Genomic DNA, 16,343 nt, shown 5'->3' with positions numbered 1-16,343 from the left:
TGGTCCAACAAAAGCAAGTTAATAAATATGATATACCACATCAACAAAATCAAGGACAAAAATCATATGATTATCTCAATAGATGCAGAAAAAGCATTTGACAAAATTCAACATCGCTTCATGATAAAGACTCTCGGCAAGTTAGGTACAGAAGGAAAGTATCTCAACACAATAAAAGTCATATATGACAAACTCACCACCAATATCATCTTGAATGGGGTAAAAAAAAAAAAAAAAAAAAAAAAGCTGAGAGCTTTTTCCTTAAGAATAGGAACAAGACAAGGATGCCCACTCTCACTACTACTATTTAACATGGTATTGGAAGTACTAGCCAGAGCAATCAGGCAAGAGAAAGAAATAAAGGGAATCCAGACTGGAAAAGACAAAGTCAAACTGTCCCTGTTTGCACATGACATGATCCTACATAGAAAAACCTAAAGAGTATACCAAAAAACTCTTAGAGCTGATAAACAATTTCAGTAAAGTTGCAGGATACAAAATCAACATGCAAAAATCAGTAGTATATTTATACTCCAATAACAAATGAAAAAATAGCAGAAAAAGAAATAAAGAAAACTAGCTCATTTACAATAGTCACCAAAAAAATAAAATGCCTAGGAATCAATTTAACCCAGGAGGTGAAAGATCTCTACAATGAGAACTACAAATCACTGCTGAAAGAAATTAAAGAGGACACAAAAAGATGGAAAGGCATTCCATGCTCTTGGATTGGAAGAATTAACATTGTGAAAATGTCCTACTGCGCAAAGTGATCTACAGATTCAATGCAATCCCCATCAAAATACCAATGACATTCTTCACAGAAATAGTAAAAACAATCCTAACATTCATATGGAACAGGAAAAAACCCTGAATAGCCAAAGTAATCCCACACAAAAAAAATAAAGCTGGAGGCATTACAATACCTGACTTCAAATTACACTACAAAACTATAGTAACCAAAACAGCATGGTACTGGCATAAAAACAGACACCCAGACCTATGGAACAGAATAGAGAACCCAGAAATCAAACCATATACTTACAGCTAACTGATATTTGACAAGGGTAACTGGAGCATACATTGGGGAAAGGACTTCCTCTTCAATATGTGGTGCTGGGAAAACTGGACATCCATATGTAGAAGAATGAAACTACACCTGTACCTCTTGCCATATACCAAAATCAACTCAAAATGGATTAAAGACTTATACAGAAGACCTGAGACCATTAAACTCCTAAAAGAAAACACAGGGGAAGCACTTCAGGAAGCAGGACTGGGCAAAGATTTTATGAACAAGACCCCAAAAGCACAGGCAATAGAAGAAAAAAATAAACAAATGGGATTATATAAAACCAAAAAGCTTCTGCACTTCAAAAGAAATAGTTAACAGAGCAAAAAGACAACATACAGAATGGGAGAAAATATTCACAAACTATGCATCTGACAAGGGATTAATATCCAGAATATACAAGGAACTCAAATAACTTAAAAGTAAAAAAACAAGTAACCTGATTAAAAAATGGGCAAAGGAGCTGAATTGGCATTTCTGAAAGGAGGATATACAAATGGCCAACAGACACATGAAAAAATACTCAACATCACTCAGCATCAGGGACATGCAAATCAAAACCACACTGAGATATCACCTCATACCAATGAGACTAGCTGTTATCAAAAAGACAGAGAATAACAAATGCTGGTGAGGATGTGGAGAAAGGGGAACTCTCCTACACTGTTGTTTGGGCTGTAAATTAGTGCAGCCACCATGGAAAACAATATGGAGTTTCCTCAAACAACTACAGATAGAACTACCATATGACCCAGCAATCCTGATGCTGGGTGTATACCCAAAGAAACGGAAACCATCATGTGGAAAGGGTACCTGTACTCCCATGTTTTTCGCACCTCTATTTACAATAGCCAAGAGTTAGAACCAATGTAAATGTCCATCAATGGACAACTGGATAAGGAAAATGGTGCATATATACACAACAGACTACTATCTTTCCATAAAAAAGAATGAAATTCTGCCATTTGCCGCAACATGGATGAACTTAAAAAAAGAGAGAGAGAGAGAGAGAAAGAAACAGATATAACAATCTCCTTGAACTTTCAAAAGTAGAGAAAAGAACTGAGGCCACCAGAGATGGGAAACAGGGAGGGGGAGCAGGGTTAGGGAGAAATTGGTGAAGGGCCACAAAAATGTTTACATTGTGTAATGATAAAGTAAAATAAATAATACAGTAAAATAAAAGAAAAAAGAGAAAACTCAAATTCGTAAAGTCAGGAATAACAGGGAGACATTACTACCAACACTACAAAAATAAAATGTATTATAAAGGAATCTATAAACAATTAATATGCCAATATATTAGGTATCTTAGATGAAATGGACAAATTCCTAGAATGACACAAACTACCAAAATGGACTCAAGAAGAAAAAGAAAATCTGAATATGCCTATATAAGTAGAGAGAGTGAATTAGTATTCAAAAAACTTCCTACAAAGAAAAGCCCAGGACCAGATGGCTTCACTGCTAAATTCTACCAAAGGCTTACAGAAGAATTAATAGCAGTCCTCCACAAAGTCTTCCAAAAAACAGAAGAGGAGAAAACACTTCCCAAGTCACTCTATGAGGCCAGTATTATACTGACACCAAAAACAGACAAAGACATCGCAAGAAAACTACAGACAAATATCCCCCATGAATATACATGCAAAAATCCACAACAAAATATTAACAAACCAAATTCAGCCGCATATAAAAAGGATTATACAGTAAGCACACCCTCATCAGAGACTCCTGGCCTGGGGCAGCTTTGGACAAGGCAGAGGCACTGACCAATCATAGAGACTCTGATGTTTGTGACCGAGGCCCCCATAGAAAGAACACAAAACATCAGGGACGTTGCTAGAGAGGCTTCTTAGGGTTGCTGTCAGCACTTAGGAAACTTCTGATTTGTGAACGTCATTCCTTCCAATCAGCCCACCTAGGGGAGACCTTCAGTAATCCAGCCCCCTCTCTTTATCCAGGGGTGTCCACGGCCCTGTGGTACCTGCTCCTTGAGGATGGCCTGTCGAGAGTGAGAAAAGTGAGGACTTTTGTTTGCCCACCTTGCAGCCTACTTGGCTATAAAACAGCAAAGAAGCTAAAAATCTACATACAAATCCCTAGGTAATAAGTAAACTGACCACTGATTACTCACCTCTTGAACTATTATACTTAAAGATCTTTCTCCAGTAAAGGCAAGTGCTTTTTAAGAGTTCAGTGACGATCTGCCTTCCATGCATCTGTCCTAGACACACAAGCACACACACACATCTCTGTGCCGGTTAGAGAATCAGATGTATTTATGCTGAAATACCCTGTCCCTGCTGCCTAAAAATAAAAGAAACAAAACTGATACTTTCTTTGGGGAGACTTGTACTCGTACTTAGACAAATTCTTTTCTTTAAACTGTTTTTCAACCACCTCAGCACCCTTTGTGCTATCATAAAAGCCAGTTTACAATCCAAGAACTGCTTACAAAGAACTGCTGCTTAATGTCTGCACTGTTTCCTCAGCAGTGAGCCCCTGCGGATGGGGCGGCCCCTCGGGACTATTCTTCCCACACAGGGTGTCTGCACAAGGGGCCACCTGAGCAGCGCCTGCTTCTCGCAAAGTCCTTTGACACAGGCAAAATGCCACCTCTTCAGTGTAAAAGTGCCACTGGCTAAGGCCAGCCGGCTGACACCTGGGCTCTAGCCACTGTCTTGCACTCCCCTGCCTAGGCAGGGCAGCCAGAACCATCCCAGGCCCTGCCCCGGGTCAGATGGGGAATGCAGGGAGCAGGAGTGGTGGTGGAGGTGGAGGGGCACTGGTCGCAGGGCAGCTCGGCCCCTGAGTCCCCCCAAGGCCTAGCCTGCGAGGCTATGCAGCAGGGCGGTGGGGAAGAGCGTGGGTGGCTTACCTGGCCGAACACGTACAGCAGCCCCACCGTGCCTCCCGTCTGCCCGCCGAGGACCGAGGCGACCATGGAGTAGACGCCGCCGCTGCCCACGCCGCAGCGCTCCCCGACGCCGATGCCGGACAGCACAGTGACCAGGGCCACGAGCACGACGGCAGACACCAGAAGCATGCCCAGCAGCACTCCGGTGTTCCCCTGCAGCACAACAGCAGGGAGCTGTGGCCCTCCCACAGCCGTCACCACCTCCCCTGTACCCACAGTGCTGGAAGGGAGCGGGTGCTGGGTCACAGAGGTGGGACCGCTGGAGAGGAAGGACAAAGGAAGCAGATCTAGGTGAAGGCAGTGTCCTCACTACAAACTCTTCAAAGATTTCCTGCCTCCCTTGAGGCACAGGGGAAGCTAGAGGATACACTCATGAGGTGCCTCCTAATCCATCCCTCTGTGCCTTAGCATGCAGTGACATGTTTTCTCCGGGTCAGCCTCTTACCCACTCTGATCCCCTGCCTGGAATGCCTTTCCTGCTCATTCTGCCTCTTTGCCAGGTTAACTCCACTGCCTCCTTTAAGACTCAGTGCTTAGGATTTCCTCTTCCGGAAGGCTGTCCCTGTAACTCTTCCTCTGGGCTCCTCCACTAAACCGAGGGCTTAGTGTTTACTATAGTACTTGTCATGCTGAGTCCGCTTCCAAGTCAGTCTCTACCTCTAGGATGTGAGCTCCAAGACAGCAGGATTATGTTTTATTTTTATTCCCCTTCATATTTTTGAGCCTCTTTGGGGTTTAGCACAACCTCCATGTAACAGGTGCTCATTAAATGTTTGTTGAGTCACTAAACAAGCACACACACACCTGCAGATGTACACATGTAGACGGACACATTTCATTGTGAAAAGCAAGAGTCTCAGAGAGGACATGGACATGATACACACACACCAAAGGAGATGTAATGACACACGTTTTACAACAGCAGGGCCAAGGAAGGCTCCTGGTAGGCAAGACTCTGTGGTATCGCAGGTGCTGGGGAGAGAACTAGGAGTGGGCAGAGCCAGCTCAAGGGATGAGTGGCCTTAACGGGAGCTGGAAAGGTATCCTGGAAGTCAGGTGTGTTCCACACCCCTGCTCTTGACATGACTTCTAGGGGCTGGGGTGTAGAACAAGGACTGCAGGGGTCAGAGCTGGACAGTGTTTTCTTCTTCTGCCTATTCCCACTCCCAGGACTCCTGCTACCCTATTCCTCAAATTCCTGCTAATTCATACAAATACTCTTAAGAATATTTGCAATTTTCACTCTACTATTGACTGTAAACTTCATATGGCCCAATTTTGGGTTTCCTTCCCCTCTACTGTAATATTCCCATACAGTAGGCCCAAGAAAAGAAGGCCTTCTGCCCACTGTCCCCTCAGAGCCCCTGGGGGAGGAAGTGCTGGGGACGTGCTGCTCACGGGGCCTGGATTCACCTGCAAGTGAGACCTGGGGCCCTGGAACAGCTCAAGCTCAGGCCGCATTTGTGGCCTTGTGAGGAATCGCTGCAGTGAGAGGCACCTTTTCCCTTTAGTCGTGGGCACCTACACTTTCTCTCCCCTATGATTTTTCCATTATTTTTTAGCTTGAAGCACTGTGGATATCTTTATTAACTACCTCAAAGTCCTTGGGGAATAAAACAATATAAATAAAATGCAAAATTTTGAGAAGTTAAAGGCTGTGTCAGGGTGCAATAAAATAGCTGTAATGCAGAAGTAGTCACTGTGACCTACACAGATCTTTGACAAAGGGAAGGGGCCTCTGACCATTGACCTAGTGTGGAGCCAAGGAGCAAGGAGAGGGGCCTCCCAGGGGACACTTGAGTCTAGAAAGGGACGTTCATCCACAGAGAGGGATCTAAATCCAAACTGCATGTGGAACATGAGCAAAGACAGTGGGCACCTCCTCAACAGTGGCTATCGTGACTTAAGCCCTCTGTGCTTGGCTTCCCCTTCTGAAAAGCAGAGATAATAATAGTATTTATCTCATAGGTTGTCAGGAAATATTACATTTTAGGAGGACTAAATACATTAAAAGCACTTTGAACACCATCTGTCATATACGTACTTGATAAATCTTAGCCGCTATTATTATTAATTATTAGTATGCAGCTTGTAAATATTCTACTTACTCAGTATCCTCCTGAATGGGTAGATTGGAGTATAAGGATATTTGTGGGCTCTCTCTGGGAAAAGACTGCCAACCACAATGTAGGAATGTGTACAAAAACCCAGCTACTGCGAGATGGTACTCATGCTGGTGGGGTTTCTAAGTGGTGAGACCAGGGGAGGGACAAGAACTGACAAGAGCCCACCAAAATGCCCACTGGCCCCACCCCAGTCCTCCCATCTCCCAGCCCCAGCTCCCCAGGATGTAGATGCCACCAGGCTGTAGGAGAGTCAGTGTGACATCTGAGTGTGGCTGTTACTTATTTTGCTGATTTTATAATTTTAATGAAATTATTTCCTTTCATTTATGCTCTTAAGTTGTCTGCCTATGATAATAAAATACCCTATACCAATAACATCTTTAAGTTTTCATAGCAGAGCTGCCGATTCACCATTTTACAAATTGTAAGCATGCTACTAAATTATTCTTTAGAGTTAATATTTTCTATTTATAAATAGTTTTGGCATGACCTCTACTTAATTTTATGCTGTCTCCTAAGAGCTCTATCTTATTTTGGGCATTTCACATTTGCCTTTATTTTCATGATCAAATATGATTTTTCAGGTGAAACTAACATCAGAGCTGAAAACTATAGATCATTTTGGGGCAAAAGGAGGCATTTGTGGGGTGCACAGCCTCAAAGATGGCCCCAGTGATCCCTGCCTCTTGGCATCCCTGCCATTGTGTAATCCTCTACCCTTGAGTTTGGGCTGGACCTAGTGACTATTTTTTTAAGTATATGAATATTTTATTTTCATTCAAAGTGATCACATTAGTTGTAATTTGTTTAACAGTTTTTGAAGTACAAAATTAGACATGTGCATACTTTGATTTTAGGCTACCTGTTTTATCCATGTAGTGACTCGCTTTTAATAACGATGATATTGCAGAAATGATGGGATGTCATTTCTGAGATTAGGGACATAAAAAGACCATGGCTTCCATCTTGTGCACTTTGGGCACTTATTCTCTCTCACTGTGTTTTAGACTGTTCACCCTGGGGGAAACCAGCTGCCATGTAATGAGGCAATCCTGTGGAGAGACCCACATGATGAGGACCAAGACCTATCAATAACTACTCCAGCAATCTTGGAAACAGATCTTCCCCCATTCGATCTTTCAGCTGAGATTGCAGCCTTGACTGACAGCTTGACTACAGCTTCCTGAGGGACCTTGAACCAGAGCCACCCAGCTAAGTTTCACCTGGATCCCTGAACCACATATGTAAGGTAATACATAATTGTTACAGTATGTTGCTACATGTTGGTATAATTTGTTAATGCAGCAATAGATAAATAATACAACTTGAAATTCACTTTGGGGATGGAACTGACATTTCTGGGTAGCCATTTCTCAAAATAAATAAATAAATAAATAAATAACTCAGTGAGAGGGTTAAGAGTCAAAATAGAGAGACTGTATGCTTCTCTCCCTCCACCTTTCCACAACCATCCCTGCATGGAGCAGAGCCTAGGGAGCCCAGGCTGTCACTGATCAGGGCTCCTCTGCCACAGTGGTAAGGTTGATGGGCCTCCCTTGGACATAGGCTAGAGTGGTGCTAGGTGGTGAGGTGGCCCTCAGGAAGGGGAGAATCAGGAGTAGGTCCCAGAAGCCTGAGACTGCCTGCCAGGATGCGGAGTCTGAGCTGGAGGCTTCCTGCTTTTATAAGTGTGATCCCTTGTAAGTTTGGGGTGGTTGTGAGAGGCATGAATTCTTAGCATCCACACCAAAGAGGATGCTGTCCCAGATCTAAGCTTTCCATGCATTAATAAAAAAATTTCAGACTCATCCCGGCTATGGCTAAGGTGAAAACCTGAGCTAAGTGCCTAGGTGCAGAGTAGAATGACAGCTGAGGAAAGTCTGGCCTCACCTGGGCCTCTTGTGGGGTTAAAGAACACTGTACATCTCACTACAATGGAGCTTTAATCCCCTGTGATTTGCCCATGTGAGGGTTAATTTTATTAACCATTTAATTGTGTCAACTCGGCTAGACTGTGATGACCAGTTGTTTAGGTCAACACTAGTCTAGATGTTGCCGTCAAGACATTTTTTTAGATGTGATTAACATTTACAATTAGTTGACTTTAAGTAAAGGAGATTATCCTCTGTAATGTGGGTAGGCCTCATCCAATCAAGTTAAAAGCCTTCAGAGCAAAGACTGAGGTTTTCCAAAGAAAAAGGAATTCTGCCTCTAGACTATACAACATGGAAATTCTTGGTGAGTTTCCAGCCTTCACACTCCAGACTACAGCACCAATTCTTACCTGATGAATATGTAGATAGGAATACCTCAGATCTATATATTTCCTGTCAGCATTGACTGTTTCTCTGGAGACCAATCAATAAATATTCGACACCTCGAATAGCCTCTCTCTCTTCCACCTTTCCAGTCCAGCTCACCACCTAAGACCTGGCTCAAACTCATCTCCTCCAGAAAATTTTCCTGGACGCCTCAGCAACCACAGCACTCACAGGCTGAATGTTTTGATACCTCTCCCGGTGTGAAATCCACCCACCACGGCTATTACCTCACCAAGAGGAGGGACAGGGTCTTGAACTTTGTAATCCCATTGGCAGTAAGTTGTGCCTGACACTCAATAGGTGCTGAGCAGTGTTTAATTCTTGACTGGTTTGCCTTTTGTTCTGAGCAGCCTGTTTGCTCTACTAATGTCCCGCTGCGTGAGGAACTAAGAACCCCTGCTCAGGATACACATCTCCTTGGAAGGCCCCAGGATGCTTTCACATAAGACAGAAAGAGGAGGCCCCTCATTCCCTCTACAGAGGAAGATTAACTGACCCCAGAACCCCGCACGGGAGGATCCATTCTAGGCAGTCTGTCCTCAGAGTTATGCAGTCTACACCTCTGACCACACATCTCATGCACAGTCTTACACACAGGGTCGGGCACAATGAGTGAGAAGCTGATGCCATCAGGAGGGCACAAGATGAGGTGAAGAGTACCAGGAAAACTGGAGAAAACTAGAGGCAAAATTTCCATTAGTCTGATCTCTCTGGTCCATCTCTAGTCCCACCCACAATGATTTCTATACTCTTATTTCTGTAGTTAAATTCATGGTGAGGCTTCCATCGAAACCTCTGAGACCTATGTTCGCAGGATTCCCATTTAAAAAGCAACGCTAGCTATTCAGTGAGCTTCCTTCTTGTTCCAAGTTTCAGGAGCACCTGAGCTTCAGGAATCTGTTGCCTGCACTGTGGAATGCCAAGAGTGATGGAGCTTTCCCTGTCACGGGCCCACAAGAGGATCCAGGCCCACCAGCACATCACTCACCACCAGCCAGCCAGTCCTCAAGAAAAGCACGACCCCGAAAATGTTGATCATGCAGGACGTGAACACACCATCCCAGGTCCCAAACAGCACAGGTTCCCATACGAACAGCTGGATCTTCCACCAGGGCTGGGGCTGGGCCAGGGCCCCCTGCAATCAGAGCACACAAAGGCAGGTGAGTGCCAATCAGGAGGGCCAGGGAGGGGAGGGAGAGGAGGGGAATGGAAGTGAAACAGGAGGAGGTGGGAGAAGACAGCTTAAAAATACTCCCACTTTATTGTGCCAGGGCAGGCATGTGTGCACACACGCACACACATGCATGCACACACACACAATCTTGAAGATTAACTCTACAAAAGGATCATGGTTCTCTCCTGACGGCAATGATTCTTGTGCCCATACCAGTTGTTCAACAAACCCAGCTGCCTTTCCTTCTGGCTTCTCAGGTAGACTACATGTCCCAGCCTCTTTGCAGGTAGGAAAGAGGCTGGGTGATTGAGTCTAGCCAAGGGAATGCAGGTAGAGCAATAGATGACACAACTAAACGAATGTGGGATCCTGAGTTCCAGCTCAGGCAGTGGTCATGAGCTCTGGCTAACACTGTTTTCCCTTTCAGTCCTCCTGTCCTGTGGGGAGAGCAGCTTCCAGCCATTATGAATCTTTGCATAACCTTCCTGCTCCTCTGGCCCTTCTAATACCTCTGTAATCAATCCTGTGTATTAAATTCCCTCTGTTTAACATTCCTCGAGCAGTTTCTGTTTTCCTGACTGAACACTGATACAGTGATCTCTACACCTCCTTCCCTTCTATCCCTTGGATTTTAAAGCAATATTTGGCAGTTGTTTAGAATCAGAGGCTAATAAGTGGTTAAACAGATTCCTTGCTCATTTTTTCAATTCAAAAATAACAAAGGCACTTATAAACACTCAGATGGAAACCCGTTACTAAAAAGACTAAAACCTTGTGGAAATATTAAAATGATCTAAAACAAAACCAGTAGCAATTCATGCTGTGAACTGCTCTTGCATAAACTTAGTAATTAATCTAAATGCAGGCATCAGTAGAATCTTCCAATACCCTCAAAAGACTACAGCAGTTTGATTAATGATTCTCAGCTGGGTGGGCTGGGGGCGGGGGGGGGGGGGGGAAGCTCCCAAATGAGAGTTACTGTGTGCAATGGGTCTGTAACTGGTGAGTGGCTGTTACCTAAAACACAGAGAGAAGGCAGGAGAATCAAGAGTATAGGAAAAACTCTTAAGATCCAGAGTCACAGGGCCATGGCTCCTGAATGGCTGAGAAAATGGATGCACCCAGGACCTAAGACAAAAAGCAAGAACAACTACACCTGCTCAAAACAGAAGGTGAGGATCCCAGCTCCTCTTCCTCCTTTTGTACCCTGCAGTCACAGATCAAGAAAGTACCTCAAGAAATAATCAAGGATGACAATTAAGCCATGGGACAGATGGGCCAAGGGATCCTTGGTGTCCCCTGTCAGTCCCTGGACTGTCGAGTTCTTAACTCCAGCTGGAACCTCTTTTGTATATGACTGTTCATCTGTCTTTCATAACCACACAGGAGGAATCTCCTAAAAGTCAGTATGTGTGACAACAGTCACTGTGGCTCAAAGCAAAGACTCTGCCAACCCATGCTTGTCCTTGAAGAAATGGTACCAAGGGACCTGTTTGGTGAATGTAGGATTGTTTTCCAAGATCCTAATCTCAAAAGTCAAGGCATGGTCTGACTTCCTGTCTCTGCTTGTGTTCAACTTCCTATCATGACTTGTTACAGGCCTATTATTTATTAGAAACAGTAATAACAGCAACTATCAACCACAAAAGAATCAATTTAGAGCAAAACAGTCAGCTTAGAGCTTCCACATCAATTATCTCCTTTGAGCCCTAACAACAACCTTGTGAGGCAGGCAGGAGAGGGTCCCTGTCTACAGCAGAGGAAACAGAAGCTGAGAGGAGATGCCTGACTGCCCTAGTACCATGGTGGGGTTTCCATCCAGTGCCCCAACTGTGAAATCTGTGCCTTCCCCTGCACCATATGTAGCTGAAGATTACCTGCTGTTTTGCTAGGACTATTGTCGGAATCCTGCCGATGTAGCCAATTGTCTTGTCTGGTTAAGGCACTTCGTAACTGAAGCCAAAATGTTTCATTATTTTAGTTATACTAAGTTTTCCATTTGTATTGTCAGGGTTAGGGCCCACAGACCCTTTAAACCCATTGTACAGACTGGATCACAGACCCCTCACATGCCAGGCTGGGTCACCAGACCCCTCACATGCAGGTACACGCTAGGTAACTGGGAAAGATCCCAGGAGCCGTTGGCAGACAACAGAAATTCAGTCCTCAGCTTCTTCAGCAGCAGCAGCAGCAGCAGCTTACAGGAGATCCAGCGGTGGCAGCCAGGCCCTTGTCCCTCTGAGCACTGGAAAAACTGACTGCCTGGTGGGTGTTTTTGTTCAGAAGGAGAAGTCTTTCTTTTGTGAATGGAGAATATCTAAACTTGAGCAGGGGGGTCTAGAAAGGTGGGGAAATTGCAGTGAGTAGGAAGTATTCTCCTTCTTGTACCCAGCAAGCTGAGCTGAGTAAGGGACAAGAAAGTTCTGCCAAAGGCAGATGTGTGCTCATGCCCAAGAGCTTTGCCTCAGCCACCCACCTGCCAGGCCTTACTGAACACATCTGAAATGTGAGATGACACCTTTTCTCTCTTCTGGCAGCTGGAGGAAAAGAAAGCAGGTGAGAAACTCTGCTTCTGCCCACTCAGGTCAGGGGTGGGTCAAAGCAAGACACGGCCTGCCCCTTCCTCTCAAAGTACACCTGCAGGGACTGCTTCTACCTGGATTATACAGGCGCGAGCCAGCAGTTTGCTTTCTGAAAGCTCATCATTTAATTATTAACTAACCATCACAAAATAGCTCAAGCTGCTGAACTGTGATCTAGTGGACAAACTGGGGAGCCTCATTCCTTTTCCCTGGCTCTGAACAGGCCTCGTGTACTGGGCCCCAGTAACCAAGAGCTGGGCAGGGGCCCGCACAGCCGTGGGCTCTGTGGGCCAAGGCCCACCTGTGTGGCTGTGTCATGAGGTTTGTGTAAAGCTCAGATGAGATAATCGCGAGAGCTTTGTGTAAGCATGAAACACACAGATGATTTTCAGTGTGGGTGAGGATTTCTTCAGGAAAGTTGGAAGGGACACAAAGAAAAGAGGTTTTATTGATTACATTTTCTGTTTTCCCCAGCTAATTTGTCCTCATGTGTAAGGCGGAATCCTTGATGTACAGCTCAGCCCCGAAAGCTGCCTCTCTGACCCCTGCCCAGTCCAGGCATTGGGGGAGCCAAGCCTTTCTGCACTGTAGAAGGAGTTCTAGAATGGGCATCTGCTGACCGCTCTGCCTTCCCAACTGATGTTGGAAATGGAAAGGGTTCTGCAGCAGAGGAGGTAAAGATCTAATTGGATTGGCCAAAGTCTGATTTTCCTGGACTCTATGTGAGCAAGTACCCTTGGCCAATAGTAATTTAGTCATTCCTAGAAATATGAGGTCTCCTCTGCCACAGGACTAGTTTGAAAGCCAGTGTCTAAATCCAGTAGTTCCTGCATGCTTGATCTGTATTTTCTCCATGCATGTGTGTTCTCATACTCGTCCAAGGCTGGGACTCTCCCAGGATACAACCTGGTCACACAACAGCACAGCCTCAGGAGTGGCAAGATGCTGTGAAAACACTGATGCTGATGTGAAAACGCTGAGCATTCTGCCTCCCAGGACCACAGAGCAGCTCCTTCCCCAGAGCAGCTACTTCTGCTCTCAGAACTCAGAGCTCACAGACACACATGCCCTGGACACCTGATGCCATCCCTCAAATGACAAAATCCTGCCACAGCAATGCATGGCCACCTATACAAGAGCTTCCCCTGCCCTCCAACTTCCTTGGAAAAGGGCAGCTCTTTCCTGCAGGACTCAGGCTCCTGCTAGGAAGTCTACTTGGATTTAACACAAGGAGGATAACATGGACTCCAGTGCCTTTCCCCAATAACAAGCAAACCAGTTAAAAATCAACTGCAAAGGATTTATTCTAGGTGCTGCAGTGGATCAGCCAATATTATATCCATTCAAGAATTCTTATGTAGTATGTATACTCCTTCATACAATTTAGATTTCTGGAACCACATTAATACTTCACATACTCAAAATTAAACAAAATCAAATTAAATCAATAAGGATGAGAAGTAAAAATTAAAATAGACTGCAAAGAGAAACAAGTTAACCTAACTGAATTTCAAATGAATAACACAACCACACTTAAGGTGGAAAAAGAACTAACTAGAGTAACCTTTGAACACAGTACTTTGATTATGTGCTCTCAGTCTAAAGACAAAAGTAACTACAAATTAATATTAAATTCTAGAGAGAAAGGTTTTTTGGTAGGGTATGAGTTACCAATTCTGAATCTGCTTTCAGTGAATGATAAGATTGAGCAAATAAATAAATGTATTGAATGAGAATCAAGGTTCTCACTGTTGGAGAAAAGAGTTCCAACTAAGGAAAGAGGAAAGAATAGAAGAATGAACACTGGCAATAAATTGGAATTAGAGGAATCAATTTGGATTTATAGTTTTTAATATATATAGAGAGATACATAGTTAGATAAATATACATATGTATATTTACATTTATATTCTTTCTCTCCGTATACTTAAAGGGTCTACAAACAAAGACATCCCAGTAGCAATGAACATACCTAGCACCCAGATATTGGTTTCTAAATACCATTCCTCACTTGAAGGAAACAGGACTCTTTGAGGAAGTCACAGATTCAGGCCTGGAGCAGAGGAAGTACAAAATGAGTCCGGAATATCTTGTTCCAGAAAGAAAGGAAGTGCTGAAAAAGATGACCAAGATGTGCTAAAGGACATAAGGAGCCAGCTTGAAGGGGCTCCCACTAACCAAATTTGGCACAATTTGACCATCAAAATAAATAGCAATAGAATATTCATGGAATAGAATAAGACTTTGAGTACATACAGATATTAATTAGTTAAAACATAAGCAAGAAGAGAAAGCCCTTCCTTACTGTGGAAAACCAAGTAATATATGTGGGATGAATTATGGTGTTAGAAAATCACCATTTTGCAGCCATCACAGTAACAACTGATTCTGCCAAGAATCATCAATGGATTCTAAAGCGAGTGGGTGAAAGATTAATGAGGAACAGGATCTTTCCATAGCCTCAAAATATCCCCAATAATAAGGCAAAATTAGTAATTCAGAATGAGTTAACCTAATGAACACCACCTTAAATAAGGTAAATTAACATCACCAATATGGGACAAATGAAAATCCTGTAACTCCTGACATGATGCCTTCAAAAAAACATAACATCACTTCTGTGGTATTACTGCCAAAAATATGAAACCTAAATATATTCCTGAGGGACATTCTACAAAATGACTGGTCTATGTCCTTCAAAAAAATGTCAAGGTCATGAAAGATAAAGAAAGGCCAAGGAACTCTTCCAGATTAAAAGAGACTAAAGAGACATAACAGCTAAATTCAATGCATGATTCTGGATTGGATCCTGGACAGGCAGGGTTGGGGCGAGGGGAGCTATAGGATACCAGTGGGATAACTGGCAAATTGGAATATAGAACTGTAGATTAGATAATAGGATTTATTAATTTTAGATTTCCTGATCTTGACAAAAATATTCTGGTTACATTAAAAAAAAACTCTTCTTGTTCTTAGGAAAAACACACTGAAATATTTATGGTATTAATGATAAAGGTATGTGATGTCTGCAAATTACTTTAAAATGGTTTAGGGGATATATATATGTGTGTGTGTATTTATATAGAGAGAAAGAAATCTAATGATGAAGCAAAAGAGCAAAATGTTAACAAGTGGTAAACATGAGTCAAGAGTATATGGTTTTTTTGGTACTACTGCAACTTTCCTATGAGTGTGAAATTTTATCAAAATAAAGTTTAAAAAAAATACTTTGCACATTACAAGTGTATTTAATACCATTGAACTGTACACTTAAAAATGGTTAAGATGGTAAATTTTATGTTATGTGTATTTTACCACCATAAAATTTAGGATAAATAAGTAAATAATAACTTCAATAAAAGCTATTTTATAGAAGGAGGCTAGACACTAATTTAAAAAAATTGCTTGCTCACTCTTGTATCCCTCGTTGCCCAACACGGAACAGGTACTTACTAAGTGTGAGTTAACTGAACAAATAAATGAATAAATGAATAAAATGTGCTTTAGAAAGTGACATCAGGCATCTCTTTTAAGATGGCAGAGTAAGCACGTTCCTACCTTCCAAATTACCATGGAAATGACACAAAAGTATCTTTTTTTTTTTTAGTATGAAACTATAATTATAACTAGAAGGGAGAAAAGCAAATGCCACCAGCAGATCAGACATTTGGAGGAATTCCTGCAGATGGCTTGGAGGGGCAGAGAAAAAGCAAAGGATAGAGCAGCTCAGGGCAGCGGAGATAAGAGCTGTCTTCCAAGACACCTGACGAGCTCCAAATTCAGAGCCAGCTCATCCTAGAAGTAGAATGGCCGTGTGCATCCATGGGGAATGTTATCTTTATCATGTACCTGAAAGTAATGTAGGTGACATTCAGGCCAAGCCCGTGGCGCACTCGGGAGAGTGCAGCGCTGGGAGCGCAGCGACGCTCACGCCGCATACCGGTCACGAAAAAGATAAAAAAAAAAAATGTAGGTGACATTTACAGCATAAAAGGTGTGTGGGGGGGTGGTAAATGGGCAGATATGATATCTAAATTCCTACATTTTACATAAAGTGGTACAATATTGACTCTAAATAAAGAGTGTCAAGTTTTAAATGTATATTTAATCCCTAGAGCAGCCATTCTCAAACTTTTTGATCTTGGGAC

General features: G+C 43.1%; 1 protein-coding gene across 1 annotated transcript in view; it reads right to left on the bottom strand.

Moving 5' to 3' along the window:
* The window catches only part of SLC12A8 (solute carrier family 12 member 8), a 146,760-nt gene that overhangs the window by 121,967 nt on the left and 8,450 nt on the right, over positions 1–16,343 (bottom strand). The window contains exons 2-3 of the mRNA XM_063108737.1: positions 9,428–9,574; positions 3,954–4,145 (exon numbers count right to left, since the gene is read on the bottom strand). Of these exons, the coding sequence (XP_062964807.1) occupies positions 3,954–4,145; positions 9,428–9,574 (339 nt within the window). The remainder of the gene's footprint in view (positions 1–3,953; positions 4,146–9,427; positions 9,575–16,343) is intronic.

The sequence above is a fragment of the Cynocephalus volans genome, chromosome 1, assembly GCF_027409185.1.
Source record: "Cynocephalus volans isolate mCynVol1 chromosome 1, mCynVol1.pri, whole genome shotgun sequence".
NCBI classification, from domain to species: Eukaryota; Metazoa; Chordata; class Mammalia; order Dermoptera; family Cynocephalidae; genus Cynocephalus; species Cynocephalus volans.
This window is presented reverse-complemented; position numbering and strand designations above follow the sequence as displayed.